Source organism: Phaenicophaeus curvirostris, chromosome 33 (assembly GCF_032191515.1).
Source record: "Phaenicophaeus curvirostris isolate KB17595 chromosome 33, BPBGC_Pcur_1.0, whole genome shotgun sequence".
NCBI lineage: Eukaryota > Metazoa > Chordata > Aves > Cuculiformes > Cuculidae > Phaenicophaeus > Phaenicophaeus curvirostris.
Window position 1 is genome coordinate 1,197,031 of NC_091424.1, and position 14,503 is coordinate 1,211,533.

At 47.0% G+C, this 14,503-nt stretch overlaps 2 protein-coding genes across 2 annotated transcripts in view; both read left to right on the top strand.

The window, feature by feature from the left end:
* The window catches only part of LOC138732511 (scavenger receptor cysteine-rich type 1 protein M130-like), a 283,984-nt gene that overhangs the window by 31,866 nt on the left and 237,615 nt on the right, over positions 1 to 14,503 (top strand). The window lies entirely within an intron of this gene.
* LOC138732549 (olfactory receptor 14A16-like) lies at positions 4,178 to 5,210 on the top strand. The gene has a single exon (XM_069879168.1). It carries the CDS (start codon positions 4,178 to 4,180, stop codon positions 5,132 to 5,134), a length of 957 nt encoding a protein of 318 aa, XP_069735269.1. The 3' UTR covers positions 5,135 to 5,210.

Genomic DNA, 14,503 nt, shown 5'->3' on the forward strand with positions numbered 1-14,503 from the left:
TATCACGACTTTCTATCATGACTCCAGGACTCTTCTATAACCCAAGTCTTGTGTGACCCGACTTCTCTAAGATCCAACCCTTACATCAACTGGACTTCTCTGATTTGATTCTTCTGTGACTCCTGTGTTGCCCAACTAAACCCTCATGCTTCCATGACTCAACTCTTCCACAACCCCAATATACTATGACCTTTCTATTACCCAACACTTCCATGACCTTCTATGACCCAGCTCTTCTCTGGCCCTTCTATGACTTGACATTCTATGACCCAAGTCTTCTATGACTCTTCCATGACCTGACTCTTCTATGCAATAAATCACCAGTGCCCCATGACTTCTACAACCAGACTCTGGTATGACACAACGCTTCTGGGACCCAACCCTTCTATGAACCAACCCTACTATTAACTGACCCTCCTATGACTTGACTCCTCTATGACTCCTCTGTGACCCAATGCTTGTGTGAGAAATCTCTTCTATGACCCAACACTTCTTTAATTTGAAGTTTCTATGACTCATGAGCCTCCTGTGACCCAAGACTTCTGTGCACCTTCTAAATCAAACAGTTCAAGGACCTGACTCTTCTATTAACCCCATCTTTTAAGACTCCTCTATGACCCGACTCTTCTAAGACCCTGGCCTTATCTGAACCAAGCTGCCAATGACCCAACCCAACTCATTGATCCTTCTATGACTTTCTGTGACCTGACTTCTCTATGACTCTTCTGTGACCCAGCTCCTGTAGGACTTCAATATTCTATGACCCAACCATTCTATGACCTGACATGACTACGATCTGGCACTTCTATGACCTGAGTCTTCTATAACACTTCTGTGACCCTTCAGTGAACTGATTCTTCAATGACTTTTCTCAGACCTGACCCTTCTCTGAACCCCTCTATCACCAAACCCTTCTAAAACCTGTATAAATCTCACACTTCTACAACTCGACACTTTCATGACCCAAATATTCTATGACCCTTTCAAGACTGGAATCTTATATGACCCCACATTTCTGTGAATCTTTTACAAGTGAACTCTTCCACTATTCCCCTATGACCTAAAGTGTTCTGTGTCATGATTCTTCTCACACCCAAGTTTTCTGTCATTCTATTATGAACCAATCCTTTTATGACCCAACCATTCTAGGACCCAAGCCTTCTACAACTGTATGGAGCTGTGTGAGAGCCTCGGCTCCTCCTCTAAATCTACAGCCTCCTTTTTGGAATTACATAGAATAACTGCTCCTGGACTGATATGGCAATGTGAGAATGTTCATGACACCAGCATCGTTGTAGCCAAAGCCAGATCTCCCTGCTCAGGGCCTGGGGGTCAGGGCTTGGCCTTCCTGCCTCACCAGGTAAACTCAGGCTTTTCTCAGCATCACAGCTGCCTGCACAGAGCCTCTGCCCTCCTGCAATCATGGCTTCCAATTATCAGTGCTAACGAGTCCCTAGGGAGGCTTTGTCACCAACAATCCTCACTGAAACCAATTAATACTTCAAGGTGCTCTGAGTTGTGTTCTTGACTTCTTCAGAGCTCTCCTCAATCTCCTCTCAGAAGCTGAGGTTGTGTACTCATCAGCAAATCCACCCTGGGTCTCATTAAAGAGAGAAAGCCTTAACAAGCTCTTTCTCTTCCTGGCATTTTCTTCAGGTCTTCAGACTTGTACATCTCCCAGGAGTCATTTACCAGGGTGGTTAAAGAGAAAGATTTCAAAATGCACTTAAGAAAAACACGTTCAGTTTAATGTTTATATGTCACTAATTTTCAGCTCAGAGAACAGAAAACAGAAGCATCCTCCAATGGGTGTTGATGCTGAGTGTCACCTCATGGTCTGGGCAGCATGGAAAAGCATCCCTTGAGGTCTGACCCTGCATGGACAGCCTTGCTCCTCACCTCCACAGCCCCACCATTTCTGGCAGTGACCACATGGGACTTGCATCCCTTTTCCTTACATCCCTTTCCATTCTGACAGCTTGGGGAAATGAGATCATTATCTGTCACTTTCCTGGTGGCACAACCCCGCCTCCTCCTCCTCCTCAGTGATTCTCCTTCACAATTAATGCAGTAACATTGTAGGAAATAAGTTTCTCTTCCCAGCTGAGGGAGGGAACATCAGGGATGGCTTCAGCCTGTTTCTCAGCAGGTTCCCCTGGAGCCCCAGGGACACCTCGAGGGAGCCCAAAGGGGGCAGAGAAAGTGCTGCCTTGGGCTGCTCCTCGGCTGCTGAGCTGGGCTGGGCTCCTGGGAGGGAGGGAGCTGGTGGCAAGTGGGCAGCGCTACGAAGAGCCAGGTCTGTCCAGGAGCAGCTCCTCTGCAAAGCCCAGCAGGGCTGAGGGCACTGCCTGCAGGCAGCGAGGGGAGAGGAGGGAGACAGAGAGAGGGGAAAGGCAGGGTGGGGTAGGAGCATGCTGAGAGCTCCCTGCCAGAGGAACCCTCACAGCCCTTCTCAAGGTGAGTCTCTGGCTGTAGAACAATGCAGTTGCCGTTCCTGGAGGGATCTCCTGAAGGGAGCACATCCCACAACTCATGGTATTTGTAAATACAAATATCTCACTTTCTTTAGAGCAGAGGAGGACGACGTGAGGGACTCTGCACTGAACCATCAGAAAGACAGAACAAAAGAGCTGCCTTCTGCTGATGGCTGTGGAGGTATAAAGTTGGATCGGCACCGTTGAGTTCCTCAGGGCTGTCCTTCCAAACAGGGTCCCTGTGTCCCAGTGTGCTGGGACAGAGATTCTGCACCTTCCAGGCTCAGCACGCAGCCTGCCAGGGCAGTTGATCCTGGTGAGGTGGGGAGAAACTGTCAGTGGAAGGAGAAACTCACAGCGAGGCAGAATCATTCTGCCTTGAAGAGCTCTGGGTCACTCCTAGAATATTTCCAAATGGATGTCTCAAGGAGAAGGTCAAAGAAAGGATTGCTATAAAGGTAAGGATCTTCCCTATGACTGTGCTTTCTGTTTCCTTTTCCAGGGGAGTAGGGGGGGTGAGAGAAAAGCAGAAGTATAAATTAAGCACTCCGTGTTTATTCGGTCCCTGAGATTCCTGGACTGCAGCTCTGAGTGAAACTTAGGTCAGTCAAGACCGTAGTAAAATGCCTTCAGTAACTTCTCTGTCTATGGACATCACCAGCCTCACCTCTGCTGGACCCATCAGGTTGTTCAGCCCTTTTCCACCTGCAAACAGGAACCCGCGCCCAGGCAGTGACCTGTAAACAGGCACGTTTGTGTAAGGGAGTGCAAAGCCTCTGCCCTCAGGGCTCTGGGCTCCAAGGCTGAGCACCCTCCTCGTCAGCCACAGCTCCAGTGCCCTCTCCAGAGCCCAGGGGCTGAGAGCAACTGCCTGTCAAGGTTTGTGTCTGGGAGAGGATGAGCACAGCTGGGGAAGGGGAACGCTGTCTGCGTGCCCGGCTGCCTCTGCCCTGGCCTCCCACAGCCAGACCCTCACTCTCTTTGTCCCTGTTTATCCCCTGTTCTCTGTTCTTGCTGTTGTTCTCTGGTTCTTGCTGTTGTTCTCTGGTTCTTGCTGCCAGGCTCTCTGGGGATGGGAGTTTCAGCTGCAGAGTCACCCTCTGAACTGGTTGCTCTATTCCTGCAGTTGTGTCCATGGGAACCTGTGCCCCAGCTTTGCTCTGAGCTGTGAGACACTGGGCATTGCAGTCAGTGGGTCTGGGGAAGGAGCTGAATGTCCCTTCAACAAATGGCATGATGAGGACACTTGGCTGTCCTTGAGGTGTCCTTCCAAGCTGTGAACTTCTCTCTAGGATGGAAACCTGCTTTATCACATCTTTGTGCTACGTGAATGCCTCTTGACATGAGCAGAGATGCAACTAGAGAGAAAATGCTGTTTTCTTTCTGAAATGAGCTGTGTGTGTCCTGGGCTGAAAGTGGGGGCTGAGACTTTAGGAAAGGGTGAGATATTAGGTGGTGTGAGGTGGATCCCTCTGCAGGGCTGACTCCTCACACCTAGCTGGCTGAGGATCTGGTCCTCTGGCACATTCAGCAAGCACCAACAAGAGTTCCAGGCACAGAGCTGAAAGAAGGGCTGAGAGAAACTGAAAAACAGTGGCAAGGGTGAGGTGTGAGAAATGGCTTTGATTTTATTCAAAGAAGTCCCCCCTAACTTATTACTGTAATTTTCTTTTTGTTCAGTGCTTCACATCCAGAGGCAGCAGATGTCCAACAGCAGCTCCATCACCCAGTTCATCCTCCTGGCATTTGCAGACACACGGGAGCTGCAGCTCCTGCACTTCTGGCTCTTTCTGGGCATCTACCTGGCTGCCCTCCTGGGCAACGGCCTCATCATCATCACCATCGCCTGTGACCACCACCTCCACACACCCATGTATTTCTTCCTCCTCAACCTTTCACTTCTTGATGTGGGCGCCATCTCAACCACTGTCCCCAAATCCATGGCCAATACCCTCTGGGACACCAGGACTATCTCCTACATGGGATGTGTTGCCCAGGTCTTTTTTGTGTTTTTCTTGTTTGGTGCTGAATATTCTCTTCTGACTGTCATGTCCTATGACCGCTACGTTGCCATCTGCAAACCCCTGCACTACGGGACCCTCCTGGGCACCAGAGCTTGTGTCCACATGGCAGCAGCTGCCTGGGGTGCTGGGTTTCTCACTGCTTTGCTGCACACAGACAGTACATTTTCCCTGCCCCTCTGCCAGGGCAATGCTGTGGAACAGATCTTCTGTGAAATCCCACAGATCCTCAAGCTCTCCTGCTCACACTCTTACCTCAGGGAAGCTGGACTTCTTATGGTCAATGTCTTAGTAGTATTTGGCTGTTTTGTTTTCATTGTGGTGTCTTATGTGCAGATCTTCAGGGCTGTGCTGAGGATCCCCTCGGAGCAGGGGTGGCACAAAGCCTTCTCCACGTGCCTCCCTCACCTGACTGTGGTCTCCCTGTTTGTCAGCACTGCAGCATTTGCCTACCTGAAACACCCTGCCATCTCCTCTCCATCCCTGGACCTGCTGGTGTCAGTTCTATACTCCGTGGTGACTCCAGCACTGAACCCCCTCATCTACAGCTTGAGGAACCAGCAGCTGAAGGATGCAGTGTGGAAACTGATAACTGGATGGTTCTCTGAAGCAATGAACTGCTCATCTCCTTCTGCATAGCAGTTATCATGCAACTCATGGCAGGCCCAGACTGGCTTCTCTGTTTTTTGTTGGTGTTGCTGTTTTTAATTGGGATAATGTTTTTATCCTGTTTTTAACTCAATCTCTTCTTGTCTTTTCTTACTGTTGGGCCATGCTCTCTGTGTGTGTAAACACCATAAAGTGATTTTTAATTACTTTTTTCCTGATAACTTTCCTTGAAGGCCTTTTTGGAGCTGCAGGGACAGTTCCTGTGGGCACGGGTGGAGGGGAAAAGAGTCCTTGTATGGCAGCACTGCCAGGCACCAGCACTTCATCTCCAGAGCTGTTCTCTGACCACTTCCATACTATCCTCCTCACTCTTTGCCTTGCTGTAAGGCCTGATGTCCAACTCCAACGTTATTAATAAAAGGGAACTGATTTCCTATTAACATTTCCTGCACACCTGTCCCACAGCTCTTGCCACTGCTGGTCTCTCACCCAAGCACTTTCTCACACAGCTCCAAACACATCATGGGCTCATGGCCTTGTCTCATCAAAAACAGAGAACATCCATGCTCTGGGCTCCCCAAGCTGCCCTGGGTCCTTGCTCATTTTTTCACCCCAAAAGATTTCTCAGACCCCAGCTCTCCAAGCCCATCCTTTTCTATGATGTGCTCCAGCCCCAACCATCCTTCCGGCCTCGGCAGGACTTGCTCCAGGCTGGGCAGGGTCTTCCTTGTGCTGGGAGCCCCGTACTGGACACAGCAGCCCTGATGTGTCCTGTGGTGGGTTAACCTTGGCCAACAGCTGGGCCCACCCCAGATGCTCCCTCCCTGCCCAGAACCAATGGGACAGAGGGAGAGAATGAACTAGAATTCCTCATGGATCAAGAGAAAACAAAGGAGGTTCAGGGACCAGTGAGTGTCACTGGCAAAGACGTTTGGACTTGCTGAACATCAAATTAACTTATTGCCATTTAAGAAATGTTCGGATGGTGAGACACAAGGACAAAATATTAAAGCTCATTCCCCTCAAACTTTCCCCCAGACTCAAACAACTCCATTGCTTAAAATTTTTCTGACCACCACAAACGCAGGAGGACCATGGAGGATGCTGAAGAGGAGGTTAACAGTCAGTGAAGAACATATCTACCAACACTGCACATATTCCTGCCACCTGGCTATTGCCACGCTCCTTCTAGACTCACACTAAGCCCGTTCCCATGACCTGCTTCTTCCCACACTCCACCTATTTCCCACGCCTCACCAATTCCCACCACCTGCTTGCTCCCATGCTCCATCATCAGCCGCGCCTGATCTCGCACCCCACCCATTCCCATGCTCTGCTTTTCCCACGCTCTGCCAATTCCCAAACCCCACCCATTCCCATGCTCTGCCTCTACCTACGCCCCACCAGTTCCCATGCTCTGACTGTTCCCACGCCCTCTATTTTCCCATACCCCACCCATTCCCGCACTCTTCCTCTTCCCACTCCCTGCCCGTTCCCGCGCCCCAACAATTACCACGCCCTGTCTGTTCCCATGCCCCACCCATTCCCATGCTCTGCCTGTTCCCACACCCTGCCCATTCCCAAGCCCCACCCTTTCCCACGCTCTACCTTTTCCCACGCCCTGCCCGTTCCCAAGCCCCGCCTATTTCCCACGACCTACCCAGAGCGTGAACATGGGAGGGGCACGGGGAAATTTAGACAGTAGCGTCATGGAATCAAACACAGAGATCAAGATGATCAGCAAGTGTTCAATTGATTGAGCTTAGCTCTTTCTTTATAAACCCTTTTTGGTCCCATTCCTGGGTGCCCACAAGGGTATCTACAGTGTATTCTTGGTTAAAGGTAGCTGTCCATAAAGCTATTACTAACATAGAATTTGCTAAAATACTGCGCATGCTAAGAAACCAAGTTACATTCAAATAAACTATGTTGATAGTTCTCTTGAATCATTTTTCTTTCAGCTGGTGCTTGTTCCCACCCAACTAGCTCTTGGATTCCTTTCAGCTGGCCTTTGTTTATCTTTCAACTCTCTGTTTCAAGGCTTTGATAGAATTGCTCAGTCCCACAGCATCCAGGCCATCTTCTCTGTACAACGTTGCCACAGGAAAAGACAGAGTGTGGGAATGGGTGGGGCATGAGAAGGGGCAGGGTGTGGGAAGAGTCAGAGCATGGGAATGGGTGGGGTGCGGGAATGGGCGGGGCTGAGGTTGGAGCGTGGGATAAAGCAGATGATAGAATGGGCAGGGCGTGGGAAATAGGAAGAGAGTGGGAAGAAGCGGGTCATGGGAATGGGATGGGTGTGAGACTAGAAGGAGCGTGGCAATAGCCAGGTTGTAGGAATATGTGCAGTGTGGGTATGGGTGGGGCAGGGGATGGAAGAGGGGAAGAGGCAGAGCATGGGAACTGTTCGGGCATGGGAAATAAGCAGAACTTAGGATGGTGTGATGAATGGGAATGGGTGGGGTGTTGGACATAGCTGGAGTGTGGGAATTAGTGGGGCATGGAAAGAGGCGGGGCTAAGGATCGGGCAAAGCATGGGATAAGGTGCGGCTTTGGAACGGGCTGGGCATGGGAAATAGTCTGGTCTTTGCAACTCTTACCTGAACCCTAAGGCTAATATCGCTAATTGTAATCCTAACCCTAATGTCGCTAACCCAAACCATAAACCCATCCACAACCGTAACCTTAAAGCCAATGTCACTAACCCTAACCATCACCCTAACCCTAACACCCCTAACCATAACCCTACCCCTACGCAGAAAACTTGAGGAAGCATTAAGAACTCTTCTTTACATCATAGAAATCAAATTTAATCTATTATGAAAGGGTTAAAATTTACCAAACAATCCATCTAAATTTTTTTCAAGATTTTGAATATTCTTTTATCAAAAAATGAAATAGATAGTAGAGTTTGATATAAGAAAGACGTTTTTGTTAACTGTCTAGAATTTGAGATTATTATATCTTTGGTAGGTACTTTTCATTCTTTTATGCAATGGAGGAGTAAGATTAAATAGTAATGAATAGAAATTTAGAAATTTTAGATTAGAATTTTCCTCCACCACACCGACATTTCTCCCTATTCATTGTCGCCCACAATGTATTTATTTTATAAACCTTTTCTCCTATATTCTGTAGGAGGGACATCTGACACTATTTTGTACAATTCAGAAGGTTATGTTCTCAGTTGTTTCTTAAGTGCCACCACAGAATATAGAAATACATCAGCAATTTTCTGTATTTATTTTTGGCAGTCAGCTTGAGAGACAAATGATGTACCTCACAACCTAGAGATGAATAAGCATAATCCATGCAGATGTTTTCTTCGTCCCCATCAGTTTATTTCAACTGCCTCTGGAAAACGCTCAATTTTTTTGCCTTTTGATGTCCACAGCTTAACTTCAAGAAGAACATAGCCTGGATATGGCTGTGGTCTATCTCCCTGTCACACTCCCTGATAGTCCTCTCTTTCTTTACCTCCTCCCTTAACTCCTCCACCATGTGAAGTAGTTCCCCCACTCGAGCGCAGCTTTCACAAGTGGAGCCAGTACCAGAGGCACGAGCTTGTGTGGGAGGGGGGCACTGCTTGCAGCCCAGGGTCTGGGTAGCTGCATGTACCCACTGTGGCTCTGGCTGGGTGGCAGCATCCATCCTGCCTGCTGCAGCACACGGAGCAGCTTTAATCTTCTGCTGGGTGGCCACCATGGTCCTCGGTGTCTTCTGTCTAGTCTTTAGGTCCTCTCTGCGCCCTTCCTTCTCGCCCTGCCTTCTTGCCCTGCCACTAAAACTGCCCCGCTCCTCTTTGCCGTGCTCCTCTTCGCCGTGCTCCTCTTCGCCGTGCTCCCAGGGGGACTGTTTAAATCTCCCGCGGTAGCCGCCGGGACTGCCCACTCCCATCAGGCACCGTGCAGGACCAGCATGTGCGGGCTATCAGGACCCCACCCCCGCCTAGGATTTTCTTGGACTTTCCCGGCTCAGGGAAGCTCCCACTGCCTCAAAATGTCCACCCCACCACAGAAGACACCATCCTGCTGCCGGGTGCCACCAAAGAAGTGGATATCCAATATCAACGGATATCCAATTGAATACAAGATAACTAGTTATGTAAAGGAAGTATTCATACACAAGAACGAATTTTGGTGATAAGGTTGGAGCGTGGCAAAAAGCAGATGATGGGAATCAGTGGGGCGTGGGAAATAAATGGAGTGTGGGAACAAGCGGGTCATGGGAATGGGCTGGATGTGAGAATAGAAGGAGCGTGACAATAGCCAGGTCATAAGAATATGTGCAGTGTCGGTATAGGCAGAGCAAAGGGTCAAGCAGCAGAAGAGGCAGAGCGTGGGAACGGTTCGGGCTTGGGAAATAAGCAGAAATTGTGATAGTGTGATGAATGGGAATGGGAGGGGTGTTGGACATAGTTGGAGCGTGGGAATTAGTGGGTCATGGAAAGAGGCGGGGCGTATGATCGGGAAGAGCATGGGAAAAGTGGGGTTTGTGAACCAGCTGGGCGTGGGAAATAGTCTGGTCTTTGGAACTCTAAGCTTAACCCTAAACATAAGGCTAATACCTCTAACCCTATATCTATCCCTAATAATGCTAACCCGAACCATACACCGAACCATAACCGTAACCCTACAACTAATTTTGCTAACACTAACCTCAACCCTTACCCTAATGACCCTTAACCTAACCATAACGACCTTAACTGTACACCCTACTTCTACGTAGAAATCTTGAGGAAGCAGAGAGAACTTTTCTTTACATCATAGAAATGAAAATAAAAAGAAGAACATAGCCAGGAAATGTTCTGTTTACTCCCCTCTCAAATAAATTTTTGGCTTAGGAAGCAAATATAGGACAACTTTCAAGGGATATCTAATTGAACACAAGATATCTAGTTATGCAAAGGAAGTATTCATACATAAGAAAGAATTTTAATGATAAGATCTTAAAATTAGCTGATGGTTCTTGCTGATGGTTCTTGCTGAAGATCCATGCATTTATATTCATAAAATAATAAAAATACAACCAACAAACAAAGGAAAACTCTTTTACCATAATTAGGTATCAAAAGCCTTTATCAGAAGTTATGGTTTTGAGATCATTAAATTCACCCATGAGAGAGTGGCGATAGTTGATCATTGGAAGAGGCTGGGTGTGAGAACTGGAAAGGTTTGGGAAACAGAGGGGCGTGAGTACAGGAGGAATGTGGGAACGGGTGTATTGGAGCTGGGGTGGTGGCGCCTGGGAAATAGGTGGATATTGGGAAGGGGCTGGGCCAAGAACACAGTGTGGGAAATAGGCAGAAGGTGGGAATGGGCAGGGCTGATTATGGATCGTGGGAATGGGTGGGGTGTGGGAAATAGGCAGGGCATGGGAACGGGCAGGTCATGGGAAAATGTAGAGCGTGGGAAAGTATGGGGAATGGGAATGGGAAGGGTGTGGAACAGGCAGAGTGTGCCAATGTGTCGTGCGTGGGAAATACGTGGGACATGGGAATGGGCATGGCGTGGGAACATCAGAGCTTGGGAAAAAGTGGGGCGTGGGAACTGGCAGGGCGTTAGAACAGGTAGAGCGTAGGAATGAGTGGGGCAGGGGAAAAGGCAGAGCGCGAGAATGGATGGGTCATGCCAACTGGAAGGGCGTGGGAACAGGCAAAGGGCAGGAATAGGCGGGGCTGAGTATGGAGCGTTGGAATGGGTGGGGCATGGGAAATATGTGCAGCGTGGGAAAGGGCAGGGTGTGGGAACAGGCAGAGCGTGGGAATGGGTGGGGTGCGGGAATGGGTGGGGCTGAGGTTGGAGCATGAGACAAAGCAGGTAATGGGAATTGGCAGAATGAGGGAAATAGGTGTATTGTGGGAAAAAGCAGATCATGGGAAAGGGCTGGGTGTGAGAATAGGAGGAGCCTGGCAATAGCCAGGTCATTCTACTATGTGCAGCGTGGGTATGGGCTGGGCAGAGGTTTGAGTAGGGGAAAAGCCAGAGTGTGGGGATGGTTCGGGCATGGGAAATAAGCAGAACTTGTGATGGTGTGATGAATGGGAATGTGTGGGGATGTTGGACATAGTTCAAGTGTGGGAATTAGTAGGTCATGGAAAGAGGCGGGGCTTAGGATCGAGCAGAGCATGGGAAATGTTGGGGCGTGGGAATGCTCTGGGTGTGGGATATCGTCTGGTCTTTGGAAGTCTAACCTTAACCCTAAACTAATTTTCCTTAATTAAATAGTGATGAATAGAAATCTAGAAATTTCAAATTAGAATTTTCCTCCACCCGATCGACATTTCTCCCTATTTAATGTCACCCATAATGTATTTATTATATACCCCTTTTATCCTATACTCTGTAGCAGGGACATAAAATCATTGAATCATAGATCATAGAATAACCAGGTCGGGAGAGACCCAACAGATCATCGAGTCCAACCATTCCTATCAAACACTAAACCATGTCCCTTACCACCTCGTCTACCCGTGCCTTAAACACCTCCAGGGAAGGTGACCAATCACCTCACTGGGCAGCCTGTTCCAGTGCCCAATGACCTTTCTGTGAAATAATATTTTTCCTAATGTCCAGCCTAAACCTCCCCGGCGGAGCTTGAGGCCATTTCCTCTTGTCCTGTCCCCTGTCACTTGGGAGAAGAGGCCAGCACCCTCCTCTCTACAACCTCCTTTCAGGTAGTTGTAGAGAGCAATGAGGTCTCCCCTCAGCCTCCTCTTCTCCAGGCTAAACATCCCCAGATCTCTCAGCCGTTCCTCATAAGGCCTGTTCTCCAGCCCCTTCACCATCTTTGTTGCTCCTCATGGACTCGCTCCAGAGCCTCAACATCCTTCTTGTGTTTAGGGGCGTGTGATGGTGAAGGGCAGAGTATGGAACATAGGATGAGACGAGCCCTGGAAACGAGCAGAGAGTGGGAATAGGTGGCGTATGGGAACAGGTGGGGTGTGGGAACTGGAAATGTGTGGGAAAAGGAGGGGCGTGATTCTAGGAGGAACGTGGGTACGGGTAGAGTGGAGCTGTGGTGGAGCGTGGTAAATAGGTGGAGAGTGGGAGGCAGCTTGTGGCGTATTAAACAGACACTGACTCTGCTTTCATTTCAAGCTGAGACCAAGATTATTGTTACAACCTCATCTTTATACCTTTGTGAAATGTCAACAACAGTCCTGCAGGTCCTTCATAAAAATTTCCACAGCTGCTCTTACCCTTCCCAGCTCCTCGTGACCACTGTTATCGTTTTTATGCTTTCTTGGTTTTGCCACAGATGTTGAATTTTCTCAGGCTGGAGGCTAGCTGGTTATCAAAGTTCTCTGCAGTTTTATCTCCAGAGGCTCTGTAGCATTCATGGTCATTGTTGCTCAGCATCTCTTTCTGACAGCAGCTGGGCCAGGAACAGAGTGTGGGAATGGGTGGGGCATGAGAAGGGGCAGGGCATGCGAACAGGCAGAGCATGGGTATGGGTGAGGCATGGGAATGGGCGGGATGTGGGAACAGGCAGAGATTAAGATTAAATAGCAATGAATAGATTGTTCTTGCTGAAGATCAATGCATTTACATTCTTATAAAAACATAAAAATATCAATCCAACACACAAACAAAAACACTCTTGCCATAATTAGTTTTCAAACGTATTTATCAGAAGCTGTGATTTTGAGATCATTAAATTCACAAATGTTCTCATCTTGAAAGTGTGCCAGAGCAGTTACAAGAAACAGATGATGAGTGGTTGAACAAAGAATCTTGAGGAAGCAGTAAGAACTCTTCTTTACATCATAGAAATCAAATTTATTCTATTACGAAAGGGTTAAAATTTACCATAGAATCCATCTAAAATTTTAATCAAGGTTTTGAATATCCACTAACCAATAAATGAAATATATATTAGAGATTGATAATAGAAAGAGGTTTTTGCTAATTTTCTAGGATTTGATATATTTTAAATCTTTGGTAGCTGCTTTTCATTCTTTTATGATATGGAAGTGTAACATTGTAATAGCGATGCATAGAAATTTAGAAATTTCAAATTAGAATTTTCCTCCATGTAATCGATATTTCTCCGTATTTAATGTCACCCATAATGTATTTATCTTATACCCCTTCCTCCAATACTCTGTAGCAGGGACATAAGGCACTGTCTTTTTATGATAAAGAAGTTTATGATATCAATAGTTTCTTAAGTGCCACCATTGAATAAAGAAATATATTAGCATTTTTTTCTATATATTTTTGCAGGCAGCTTGAAAAACAGGTGATGCACCTCACAACATAGAGAGGAATAAGCAAAATCCATGCAGATGTTTTCATCCTCCCCGTCAGTTTATTTCAACTGGAACATGCTCAATTTTTTTTTACCTTTGGAGGCACACAGTTTAACTTAAAGAAGAACACAGCCAGGAAATGTTCTGTTTACTCTCCTCTCAAATAAAGTTTAGTTTTAGGACACAAATATAGGACATCATAAATGGATATCCAATTGAATACAAGGTAAATAATTATGAAAAGGAAGTATTCATATATAAGAAAGAATTTTAGTGATAACTTCTTAAAATTAGCTGATGGTTCTTCCTTAAGATCTATGCATTCACATTATTCAAAAAACCCCCACGCCATTCCAGTTCCCACACCCCGCACACTCCCAGGCGCCACCTATTCCCACTCTCTGCTCATTCCCATGGCTCGTCTGATCCCATGTTCCATCCTCTGCCCTTCCCTATCACATGCTCTCCCTCTTTCCCACGCTCCGCCTCTTCCAATGCTCCACCCTATCCAACATCCTGCCCGTTCCCATGCTCTGCCTATTTCATGGACTGTAAAAATTTACAATATATTTCTGTCACAGCAATTGCCTGCATGCCTTATTATATTTTATTTAACTATGTCCGACATTAAATAGGGAGAAATGTCGATCTGGTAGAGGAAAATTCTAATTTGAAATTTCTCATTTTCTATTCATCGCTATTTAATCTTACTCTTTCATTGCATAAAAGAATGAAAAGTAGCAACCAAAGATTTAAAGTATCTCAAACTCTAGACAATTACAAAAAATCCACTTTCTGTTATCAAAATCGACTATTGGATGGGGAGGAGGAAAACATCTGCAGGGATTCTGCTTATTCATATCTATGTTGTTAAATACGTCATTTGTCTCTCCATCTGCCTGCCAAAAAATATATACAGAAAATTCCTACTGGATTTCTTTATTCTATGGTGGCACTTAAGAAAAAACTGAGAACATAACCTTCTGTATTGTACAAAGTAATGCCAAATGTCACTGCTACAGAGTATTGGAGAACGGGGATATAAAATAAATACATTTTGGGCAACATGAAATAGGGAGTATTAACGATCGGGTGGAGGAAAACTCTAATGTGAAATTTCTATATTTCTACTCATTGCTATTTAT

Bases quoted from the DNA above. Each gene is read 5' to 3' on its own strand.
- LOC138732549 (XM_069879168.1), top strand. From the start codon at position 4,178: ATGTCCAACAGCAGCTCCATCACCCAGTTCATCCTCCTGGCATTTGCA.